This window comes from Nilaparvata lugens, chromosome 5 (assembly GCF_014356525.2).
Source record: "Nilaparvata lugens isolate BPH chromosome 5, ASM1435652v1, whole genome shotgun sequence".
NCBI lineage: Eukaryota > Metazoa > Arthropoda > Insecta > Hemiptera > Delphacidae > Nilaparvata > Nilaparvata lugens.
In genome coordinates, this window is record NC_052508.1 from 76,229,846 (window position 1) to 76,242,571 (window position 12,726).

Here is a 12,726-nt window from a genome sequence, read left to right on the forward strand (position 1 = left end):
TGTTTATTTGTTCTGCAAACAGCTGTTTACCGGTTTGATTTCATGCATGGAAAATAGCTGAGAATGGTTGAGTTCAAAGCCACTGATCAATTCCATCGGGTTTTTTTTACGTTCAGTAAAACACCTGATCGCAGATTAGTGATCACAGATGAACCACAGAATGAAAAGTCGGCTAGTATCTTGACGCCATAATCCGCCATCTTGAATGAAAGTGTAGCATTGTAATACAGCAGTAGTTGTAATTTCTAACAAGATGATGCAGTCATGTGTCGTGGTCTTGGTGCACTCAAATCTTGGTAAGATTGATACCTTCCATTTTGTGTGTATTCTGTGGCTGAACGGTGCTCATGAGTCATGACTGACAGATGTTTCCCTGTTGATCATATTTTGTAAACAATCAATTAAAATGGAAAACCATCAGTGATTGGAGTAGTTTTAATGCTTTGTGAAATATTTTAAATGTTATTGAATTTATGTAATCATGCATTTCTCTGATCCCAAATACATTATAATGGAGTCCATTATTTGTAAACAACCTCATATTCAGCCATGTCTGTTTACGTTCAGCTACTCTATTTACGTTCTTTTCCATTGGTGGAAAAGTACGATTAACTGATCAGTGAACGAACCGGATATGACGTAGTTTTTTTTTATCAGTTAGAGACTGATAGAGGTAGACCAAAGACCTTGAAGAGGTATAAACGCACAATACCTATACCTTCCCAATGCTAGCTCTTACTTTAAATTAAAGGTTCCATTGAGGTATTTTAGCGCAAGATATTATATAATATTTTTTTTTTTTGTAATATTATAGATCACAGAAATCTTCAAGATCTTTAGTATGTAATAATCTTTCCGGCTGTCCCCTCAATGGCCGATTTCAATTCCAAATAATTTAGCGCTGCATGTGAGTCTATGCATCGTTCAACGACAAAACAGTACTTCGTTCAGAGCCACGTTCACTCATCAATCTCATCGTTCACTCACCGATCAGTGGCTTTGAACTCAACCAATGAATGACTATGACAAAAATTGAATTGTAGTCTAATATGATTAAGAACCACTGAATTTTCTATTGTTATGACTATCTCTGCATTTTCTTCAGACAAGTGTATTTTTGCTGAATTTTTATCTTATTATAGAAATAGTATTATGACTAGTACCTTTTTCATTTTTTACATAAATACTACTAGCTTCAGCACTCAAGGACAAAGAACAAATTGTCCTTTTTACTTTCCTTGCCCTATTACCATAGGTAAGGAAAGTATTGCTTTCCGAAAAAAATTAAGATACCCCAATTTCTAAATTTCTATACGTTTCAAGGTCCCCTGAGTCCAAAAAAGTGGTTTTTGGGTATTGGTCTGTATGTGTGTGTGTGTGTGTTTTTGTGTGTGTGTGTGTTGTGTGTGTGTGTGTGTGTGGTGTGTGTGTGTGTGTGTGTGGTGTGTGTGTGTGTGTGTGTATGAGTGTATGTGCGTCTGCTTACACGATATCTCATCTCCCCTTCAACGGAATGACTTGCAATTTGGAACTTAAGGTCCTTACAATATAAGGATCCGACACGAACAATTTCGATCAAATGCAATTTTAAAGATGGTCTAAAATGGAGAAAATGTTGTCAAAAACAGGGTTTTTCGCGATTTTCTCGAAAACGGCTCCAACGATTTTGAATAAATTCATACCTAGAATAGTTATTGATAAGCTCTATCAACTGCCACAAGTCCCATATCTGTAAAAATTTCAGGAGCTCCGCCCCATCTATGCAAAGTTTGATTTTAGATTCTCAATTATCAGGCTTCAGATACAATTTAAACAAAACATTTTTAGTGGAAAAGATTGAGCATGAAAATCTCTACAATTAATGTTCAGCAACATTTTCACCTAAAATTAAAAATAAGCTCGGAATTCGAGAAAATGTGATTATTCAATTGCAAACTGTTGACAACTGTTGATTCTAATAAATCATCCACTATGAAGAGATAGCAGACCTCGTATGTCTCCAGTGTTATTGTCCTGTCACCAGCTGGCTCAGATCTTTGTTTATAAGTAGACTTGAGATGTGCGTGAACACTAGCGTCAGGTGATCAATTCTCATTATGGCAAGGAAAGTTGTGTGAGTGCGCCACACCAGATTTTTTCAATATTTCTCTCAGACAAGAGTGTGCTGAAACTAGTGGTGTTCTATGTAGAAAATTTTAAAAGGTTACTAGCATTTCTAGAATAATTAATCTTATTCCTTTACATAAATTGATTTAATTTTAATCCCACGTTATTTTTTAGTCTCCTTTATTCTTTATTGATTTATACAATAAGTACATCATAAAAATGATACGGAGAGAAAAAAATAAGGTAACCTTGTGCTATTCCTCTCCCAAATTCAGATAAGGTTACACATAGTCCGAAATAGGTCAAGTTTTGTAGTTGTTAAATTCACAAAATTTTCAGTCCTATTCAGATAAGGTTACACATAGTCCGAAATAGGTCAAGTTTTGTAGTTGTTAAATTCACAAAATTTTCAGTCCTAAATTACTTTCACAAAGTAGATTTTAAAATTTAGATGCTTCAAAACCAAATCTTCTTGTCCAACGAACTTGACCTGTAGAAAGGTTCAAAGAATATGTGTTCAAAATTTGAAGCTGATTGATCAATTCTTTCTAAAGTTATGAAAGTTAGAACAATGACTTTGGCCTCCAGTAAATCAAATGTAAGAACTCGCTAACGCTCGTTCAATTGATAAGGCTTTATATTTGAATATTCCCATATAATTATATGATGAAGCGAGCATAAATATGTCTCAAAGTAAGTAAACTATAATAATAATACTGATGGTGATGCCCACATAGGCTTGTGCGTGGGTAATGAGTGAGAGGGGTGATGATGAGAGATGACAACTACTTTTTAGGTAGTCGGGACCGACGGGAAATCGTCTCCTCCGAAAGACGATTATTATAGACCCAAGCATTATTTTTACTGTACCTACTCAATTTTTAAACCTTCGTCTTTCAACATTGTATTAGAAATTAATGTTTTGTTGCTTTATATTCTAAAATTTGTAGAGACTTTCTCAAGATTCTGTTGGTTTCTCAAGATTTCAAGGTATCAAATGTTGTATCATGTTGGAAATAATAGTTATTTGTATATCTAGAGTGAAAAGTACGACTTTTTCTCCCTGTGGGAAAAAGATTGAAGCCCGAGGCGAAGCCGAGGGCAACAATTTTTCTGAGGGAGAAAAAGTATTTTTCGCTCGTGATGTACACAACATTTTTCCTCCATCTGCATTTTTTCATAGAAACTGCAAATAAAATCTTTTTTAAAACTTACGTATTGGTGACAATGTTTCCTAACAATATAACCTAAAATCTAAAACCTAAAAACCGGTGGGCTGATTGGCACTGCCGATTGCGCTATCTATCGGCAAAAGTTGTAACAATTATATCAGCTGAGCGGCTACCAAAAATGGCTGACTCCAGATCACGCGTTTCAGATTTGAATTGCAGATCAAAAATATTTGTTGGCTGGTATTTTGAATAGAATAAAATATTTTTAAAATTGTTAAAATTTTTATCGTCTACAAAATAAGAATATAATATCATACAAACATATATTTCATGAGTTGTTCAAATTTCTTGTTGTGGTATTGAATTCAGTTGACTCAATGACAGACACCTCTATTACGCTTTCTCATCTGAGCTTAGACCTTCTAACCTATTACAATGTGAGTTTTTGAATTAGAGATGCTTCCTATGTTATTTAAATGGAGTCACTTTTACTCCCTAGGGAGTTTTTCAGTTTTTTACTACCGAGAGCGAAAAAGTGACGCTTTAGTATTATGTTTCAGGGAGTAAAGTAAGTACTTTAGACAGTAGCTGGAGGAAAACTTAATTATCTTTCTTATTTATTATTTGTCGTTTACAGGTCTCCTGATGAGGAAAATTGTGACCCAGCACTATTCTCAGCGAAATTATCTGACTCTGTTTATTGCATACAAAGACTTGGTTCGTTGTGTCAAGATTCTGATGAGAACTGTCTCACTCTATCAGGACAGAACTTCATCGCGCAACTGATGAGACACTTCCAGCGTTTCATTACATCAGCCAATCCTCAATATCTAGGTAAGTGGAGACCATAATCAGATTCCTAATCAATAGCTGGATTAATTTTTGACCACTTAGACAGACCACTTTTTGACAATCACATAGATACGGCCACCCCGTATTTCGGAGGAGACGATAAGTCGTTGGTCCCGACTACCTAAGAAGTAGCCGTCATCTCTCATCATCATCCCTCTCACTCATTACCCACGCACAAGACTAAGAGCGTATGTGGGCATCACCCTCATTAAAAAAAAATGCTGTTGTAATTGTAACATACTAAACAAAACAATATTATTTAATTATCATTGTAGTGTTTTTTTACGTTATAATGGCAGAGTTTATTTTGCAATGGTATTGTTATCCTTGTCTATCATTCAACAAAGCGCATAGCGCTAACTGTTTCTCACTTTGCTCTGTTGCCAAATCGTCTTTTAAGAATGTAGAATTATAATTAATTAACAAAATATTCAATTTCAATTATAAAAAGTTATTATTAAATCATTGAAAAATAAAATTAGTAGAATTGATGGTGATGTTGTGAAATCTCTCCATAATAAGAAAACAAAGATATTGTCAAATTTCACTAAAAATTTATTAAAAACTTTAAAACAGAACCATGGTTTCACGTAGTTAACCAACGCATCATCAGCTGTACTGAGCTGTTTTAAAGTTTTCAATAAATTTTTAGTGAAATTTGACAATATTATCTTTGTTTTCTTATCATTGAAAAATATATTTATTTATTCATTTATTTATTTATACATTGATACATAAAATATCATTCTCAAATATGGATTATTGGGAAAGGAACAATAAGCTTAAATCCCAAAACTGTTTCTTTCCCAAATTTGGATAGAAATTGTACAAAAATAGGTTATGTTTATCACTTCATAAGTTTTGTCTAATTTTTCCCGGTTGCACAAAAGCCGGTTAAATTTTAACCGGAATTAATTTCAGGAGAAGCAATCAGAGAAGGCTTTATTGAAAGGACGGCTTCTCTGATTGGTTCTCGTGGGATTAATCACGGTTAAAATTTAACCGGCTGTTGTGCAACCGGCACTTATGTAGTTTGGAAACTGTGTTAAGTCTTGTAGTTGTTCACTTCACAAAAAAGTCTTGTAGTTGTTCACTTCACAAAACTTTCAGACCTTGAGTATTTTCACAAAGTAATGCTTCAACAATAAAGATTTTAATTCTTTTGAATGAGTCTATATTATATGAATTGTTGCAGGAATTCAACAAGCAGTACTGGCTGTTATTTCGCATATAGCGCAGAGAAATATTGAAGCACCAGAACTATCACAATTGCTACAGCTTTTCACTGCCGACAATCCATCAATGGTGAGTAGCTTTTCTATATCTGAATCTCAACTCATTCGTTGTTATAACAAAATTTATGTATAGTGAGGTCCACGTTATAATGGCAGTGACCGTTGCCGATCCTCTGTCTTGTCAATGCCTTCTAAAGACGGTAGCTGGCTTATTGATGTAATATTAACTGTTCATTTTCGTTTAAAATAATCAATCATATTTTATTAAGCAGGAAATTATATTTTTCAATAATTTCTTAATGAATGTTCATAATAAATAAGGATGAAATATATTGTTAATTAGTTATTAACTCTTCATTGTTGAGAGACGATCTGGCAACAGAGCAAAGCAAGAAAGAGATAGCGCTATCCGCTTTGTTGAATGATAGACAAGGATAGCAATACCGTTGCTAATCAAACACTGCCATTATAACGTGGACCTCACTATAGTAATTCTATCTAATCAAACTTTCATGTAGTCCTGTTGCAATAAATTATTTTCATTCTTCGAATTTTTTTTTATTATTTTATTATAATTAATATTATTTTATTATTTAACAATTTTCAAAACCTGAAAGTCACTGCTGTAACCGAAATGTCCTTTCTTATTCTTCCATGTCCTTTATTTTACAATATAATTTGATTAATTTAATTTTCCTCTTTCCAGGATCCTCTCCTTGTATGCCTCAACAGAATAGTTAGTAACGTTCGGTCCCAACCTCAGAGCTTCGTGAACTTTCCCACCAACTGCAGAGAAGACGAGATGCTACCATCTGCCACCTCGGACCCTGCTGAAAAAATGGCCATCAGTCTGAGAACATCGCATTCAGCATCTGGTGAGACCAAATTACAAATTGAATATACAATATATTATTTATTTTATAAATATATTTTAATTCATATATTAGATATCAATCAATCATATTTATTCATCAAATTTACAAGTACATTGAATATTGTCACATTAAACAGAGAAAATTGAAAGAACAAAACATCAAATATTTACGTATTGACATCTTGAAAATGACCTAAGTGCTCGATAGTAGTTGCGCTGAGAAATACAGTATCAGCCAAAATAAACAGTAATGAAACTGAATCAGCTGTAGTTGCCTTCTCGACCAACTGATTCAATTGGTGATTGTTGCCACGGCTTCGCGTCCATTATTCTTTCGTATTGGAGGTTAGTTTTTGTTAACATGGTGCTAACATCTGTAGAAAACCCTATTTTGAATTATTTAGGAATGTCTAATTTCGTCAAGAAAAAACGTTTCCAATTATAGAAATGAGAAAATAAAAACTACGACTACTGTTATAAAAGCTGCGACTACGCCCCGTTTTGGAAAGCCAATTTTCTGACTCCAGCTGTTTAAAGTCTAGGACTTAGCTAAATCCCGGCCCATAGTGTTGTTGAAAAATGTCGAAGAACAGGTAGTGTTTTGACACAGTGAAAGGGCTTTTCAGTTCGCCCAACTACTGTCTGTACAAATGAAAACCACGCAAGAGTGTTTCAGCAAGTGCTACAGTCACTGAAGCCTATTGAACTGAATATTAGCAAAATGTCAATGAGAAGAATGTTCAAAAATATTGGTGGTTTTTCCTACAGGATACTAGTAGTTCTGTGAACAGTAGACCTCACGCAGTATTCTCATCCACAAGTACCTGATTGAAACTACAGACCTTATGGAAATACAACAATAGACTGGCTTCTCCACACATCTGTGTAATCACTTGTCAGCTAATTTATGATGAATAATTCTATAGTCTGATTTTTACTCTAATATTGGCGTATGGAGGAGGCTCGTTTTTCCTTTTATATTATCCTTGAAATGCAAAATTTCCAAAACCCTTGTATATACGTCGACGCGCAATTAAAAAAGGAACATACCTGTCAAATTTCATGAAAATCTATTACCGCGTTTCGCCGTAAATGCGCAACATGTAGATATAATACTGCAACTCTCAAGATAAGTTATTGGTCGAATACTCCACCTTTTGACGTACAACTGAATTTCAATCTCTCATAATGGGGTGACTTAGGGGTTGTAACTAGAATATTTTAAATGTGTGGGTACATAATTTTAAATGCCATTTTGAAACAAGGAAGATGACATTGACAAAAATGTTCTATGATACTTGTATCCCAAATGACGGCTGATTAAAGTTTTGGTTTTTACTTGAAGATTAAAGAAATCTGTGAGCTGTAAAAACAGTATTATTCCTTCTGATAGCAGTGAAAAAAATTGATAATGGCATTATTGACCGAGCGAAGTGAGGTCTAAGATTCAAGTCGACGGTTCTGCATTTCTCTTCATATTTATATGTTTATATTTATGTTTTTTATGTTCCGCAACTGTCTACAACGTTGATGGAAAATACATTTTCAAGATGTTCGATGTTTTTGAACGGGTAGTATTATAGTCCACTAAACAGCTGATTTATGATGAATAATTCTATAGTCTGATTTTCACGGTAATATTGGGGTATGAAGGAGGTTCCTTTTTCCTTTTATATTATCCTTGAAATGCAAAATTTCCAAAAACCTTGTATATACGTCGACGCGCAATTAAAAAAGGAACATACTTGTCAAATTTCATGAAAATCTATTACCGCGTTTCGCCGTAAATGCGCAACATATAAGCATTTAAACATTCAAACATTAAGAGAAATGCCAAACCGTCGACTTGAATCTTAGACCTCACTTCGCTCGGTCAACAAACTGGACAACCATTGAACTGTATATTGGGAATTGATAGAATGTTGTTTACGATTGAATTTTGCTGTTCAAATCATCTAGGAATCGAATCATCTTGGTCGAATTCATATTGATAGAATAAGTGAAGTTGGGAATTCATTGTGATAGAATGTTGTATGAGTGAAATTTTCTGTTCAAATCATCTAGGAATCGAATCATCTTGGTCGAATTCATATTGATAGAATAAGTGAAGTTGGGAATTCATTGTGATAGAATGTTGTATGAGTGAAATTTGCTTCTCAAATCATCTAGGAATCGAATCATCTTGGTCGAATTCATATTGATAGAATAAGTGAAGTTGGGAATTGATTGTGATAGAATGTTGTATGAGTGAAATTTGCTTTTCAAATCATCTAGGAATCGAATCATCTTGGTCGAATTCATATTGATAGAATAAGTGAAGTTGGGAATTCATTGTGATAGAATGTGTATGAGTGAAATTTGCTTCTCAATCATCTAGGAATCGAATCATCTTGGTCGAATTCATATGATAGAATAAGTGAAGTTGGGAATTCATTGTGATAGAATGTTGTATGAGTGAAATTTGCTTCTCAATCATCTAGGAATCGAAACATCTTGGTCGAATTCATATTGATAGAATAAGTGAAGTTGGAATTGATTGTGATAGAATGTGTATGAGTGAAATTTGCTTTTCAAATCATCTAGGAATCGAATCATCCTGGTCGAATTCATATTGATAGAATAAGTGAAGTTGGGATTGATTGTGATAGAATGTTGTATGAGTGAAATTTGCTTCTCAAATCATCTAGGAATCGAATCATCTTGGTCGAATTCATATTGATAGAATAAGTGAAGTTGGGAATTCATTGTGATAGAATGTTGTATGAGTGAAATTTGCTGTTCAAATCATCTAGGAATCGAAACATCTTGGTCGAATTCATATTGATAGAATAAGTGAAGTTGAGAATTCATCGTGATAGAATGTTGTATGAGTGAAATTTGCTTTTCAAATCATCTAGGAATCGAATCATCTTGGTCGAATTCATATTGATAGGATAAGTGAAGTTGGGAATTGATTGTGATAGAATGTTGTTTACGATTGAATTTTGCTGTTCAAATCATCTAGGAATCGAATCATCTTGGTCGAATTCATATTGATAGAATAAGTGAAGTTGGGAATTGATTGTGATAGAATGTTGTATGAGTGAAATTTGCTTCTCAAATCATCTAGGAATCGAATCATCTTGGTCGAATTCATATTGATAGAATAAGTGAAGTTGGGAATTCATTGTGATAGAATGTTGTATGAGTGAAATTTGCTTTTCAAATCATCTAGGAATCGAATCATCCTGGTCGAAGAGTGCGGCGATTCTTCCGCTGAATCAGGAGCTGGGCTGGTCGATGTGGGCCTCTGGCCTGTCGCTGTCAATGTGGTTCTCCGTCAGTAAGCCAACGACACACCACCGCTCTTCCGCTCTTATCTGCGACGCCGATCTCAACAATTACAGTCCAGGTATGTCGATAAATAAATAAATTATCCATAAATAATATGATAGTTGATAGATACTCTTCCTGCACTTCCTACATTTTTTTAATAGTTGATACTCTTCCTACATTTTTTTAAATTGAAATTTCTTTGCAAAACAAAATTATAGTGAGGTTCACGTTATAATGGCAGTGGAGAAAGATAGCAGAACAATGTTGCCGATCCTCTGTCTTGTCAATGTCTTCTATAGACGGTAGCTGATACAGCTTTATTAATGTAATATTAACTGTTCGTTCTCGTTTAAAATAAGAAATATGTGTACACTCAGTGGCAAAATGCAGTCAATTTAAGAGACACGGAAACGTTGTTCTGCTATTTTTCTCCACTGCCATCATAACGTGGACCTCACTATAATTTGGTTTTGTAGATGAATTTCAATTTTAAAAAATGTATAGTTAGGTCCATGTTATTATGGCAGTGGAGAAAGATAGGAGAAAAACGTTGACGATCCTCTGTCTTATCAATGCCTTCTATAGATGGTAGCTGATACAGCTTTACTCATGTAATATTAACTGTTCATTCTCGTTCAGAATAATCAATTATATTTTATCAAGCACAAAATTATATTTTTCAATAATTAGTAATGAATTTTCATAATTGAGATGAACTATTCAGTAATTAATATTTCAATTCTTTACTCTGTTGCCAGATAGTCTTTTAACAATGTAGAATTGATTATTAATAAAATATTTCATCATGATTATGAAAATTCATTATGAAATTATTGAGAAATATAATTTTGTGCTTGATAAAATATAATTGATTATTTTAAACGAAAATGAACAGTTAATATTACATGAGTAAATCTATTATTAGACTGACAGGACTGTATATTACATAATGCTCTAATTGTAGCCTATCGTTTAATTATAAACGCTTTTAGAATATTAAGTTTGTTTTTTTGGTCCTGCTAAATTATTTCCTTAATATGTGAGTATTTCCCATTTAGTGATAATAATGTGAAATATTTCTCCTATGTTTGATTTTGAAGCATCTAAATTTAAAAATCTACTTTGTGAAAAAATTAAGACTGAAAATTTTTGTGAAATGAACAACTACAAGACGACCTATTTCGGACTATGTGTAACCTTATCTAAATTGGGAGAGGAATAGCACAAGGTTACCTTATTTTTTCTCTCCCTATCATTTTCATGATGTACTTATTGTATGAATCAATAAAGAATTGTATATACAGGGTGATTCTTAATTATGGTAAAATAATTTAATACGTGTTAGTAGAGGTAAAAATAAGAAAAAAGCTCTTATAAACATATATCCAAAAACGCTTCATTAGCGAGCTATACAGGGGAAAGATTTTGCCCGGAATTCAGTTCCTCTGGTGAAATACACCGATGCTGAATTGTTTGGGGACTAGTTTTTGAAAAACTTATGGTGGATTTTGGTATAAGGTTAATGTCATTTAGATATTTTACTTTCATATAAAAATAAAACTTTCCATAAAAAACATAATTTTATTTGCAATCAGCTACAACCTATGAATTATTAGTTCTCTCCTCATAAAACAGCAAATTTTGTGGTGTAATGTACTACATAAGAATACATTTTATTTAACTTTTATTTACAGAGCTTACATAATTCTTTTCAGAATTAAATTCTGTAAAATTTTTATTGCGAAAAATTATTTGTTACTGGTCATTAAAGAAAGTTATTGGCATAAAACGTAGAAGTCTGTGTTTTTCTACTTGGATTTTTTGCATATTTCAACTTTTTTCTCAAAAACTACACACACTACAGCTTCCAGACTAGTTTTATTCAATTTTTCAGATATTTTTCCATATGAATCCACCATAAGTTTTTCAAAAACTAGTCCCCAACAATTCAGCATCGGTGTATTTCACCAGATGAACTGAATAAATTCTGGGCGAAATCTTTCATCCTGTATAGCTCGCTAATGAAGCGTTTATGGATATATGTTTATGAGAACTTTTTTTATTATTTTTACCTCTTTTATCATGTATTAAATTATTTTATCATTATCAAGAATCACCCTGTATATATTATTAGACTAACATGACTGTAAATTGCATAATTCTGTAATTAGTGTATTGTATAATCGTTTAATTGAAAATGTTGCTTTCTGTTTATGAATGAGGTGCTGGAGCAAGTAGCTACTCGAGAACTTCCAGATCAAACGCTGCTTTATTAACAGCTGGACTTCTCCATCTTGTCTCCATTGGCTATGAAACCCTTACTCTGGAATTCTGGATACATCCTCATTCAGGTGAATTCGTCACATTCTTTATTCTTTAGTCTTCTATTTTAACAAATAATATCTCTCTTCAACTACACCTTCCATTACGAACTGGTTAATGGTAACACTCAGACCAGTCGATTCTAGTCCCCGCGACCTCACGACTGTGAAACTGAGTCGAGCGTCGACTCGACATGTTGGTCGAGCCTCGAGCACGGGTAACCGTCCACTGGAACCGTATTCAACCGATCCGTTCGGCCGTTGGATCAGACGAATCTGCCGGCCGTTAATTCGGCCGAATATGGTCGTCCATTGGAACCGTTTACGTCAGTTTAGTTCAGTAGTTGGCTGAACTATTGAATATTGAATTAGCTACTATCATAGCCACCAAAATTTTTCATAAACAATGATTATATTGAGATTTTGAAAATTGAATAAACAAATATCCACTAAATTAGTTATTCATTACAATAATCTTACCTTCAGATCCTATTTGTTCAGTAATATTTGTCTACAGATTCCTTTTGAACATCAAGACGATGATATCTTTTGTCTCTCATACATCCCACAATGGAACATGCTCTTGAACCATACTTATCAACTTTCCATTGACTATAAAACATAACAAGTTCAAAAAACAAAAAGAGACAAGACTGTGAAAAATTTTGAGGTTAAAATGGTGTTGTCTCAGCTCGACTTCGGCCGGATAGAGTCGGAAAATCCCATTCAATTCGGATCAAAAACTTGATCGGCCGGAGATGGCCGTGCACGGACATATGAACCTGGAATGGACGAGCATCTATAGCTTTCTTTGTTGGGGGATCGTTCGGACGAGTTCGGTAGTTTTCGGC

The 12,726-nt window shown here is 33.7% G+C and overlaps 1 protein-coding gene across 1 annotated transcript in view; it reads left to right on the forward strand.

Moving 5' to 3' along the window:
- Window positions 1-12,726, forward strand: part of LOC111046960 (lysosomal-trafficking regulator) — a 168,987-nt gene that overhangs the window by 37,986 nt on the left and 118,275 nt on the right. The window contains exons 8-12 of the mRNA XM_039429615.1: window positions 3,916-4,112; window positions 5,326-5,435; window positions 6,072-6,240; window positions 9,454-9,630; window positions 11,777-11,905. Coding sequence (XP_039285549.1) covers window positions 3,916-4,112; window positions 5,326-5,435; window positions 6,072-6,240; window positions 9,454-9,630; window positions 11,777-11,905 — 782 coding nt within the window. The remainder of the gene's footprint in view (window positions 1-3,915; window positions 4,113-5,325; window positions 5,436-6,071; window positions 6,241-9,453; window positions 9,631-11,776; window positions 11,906-12,726) is intronic.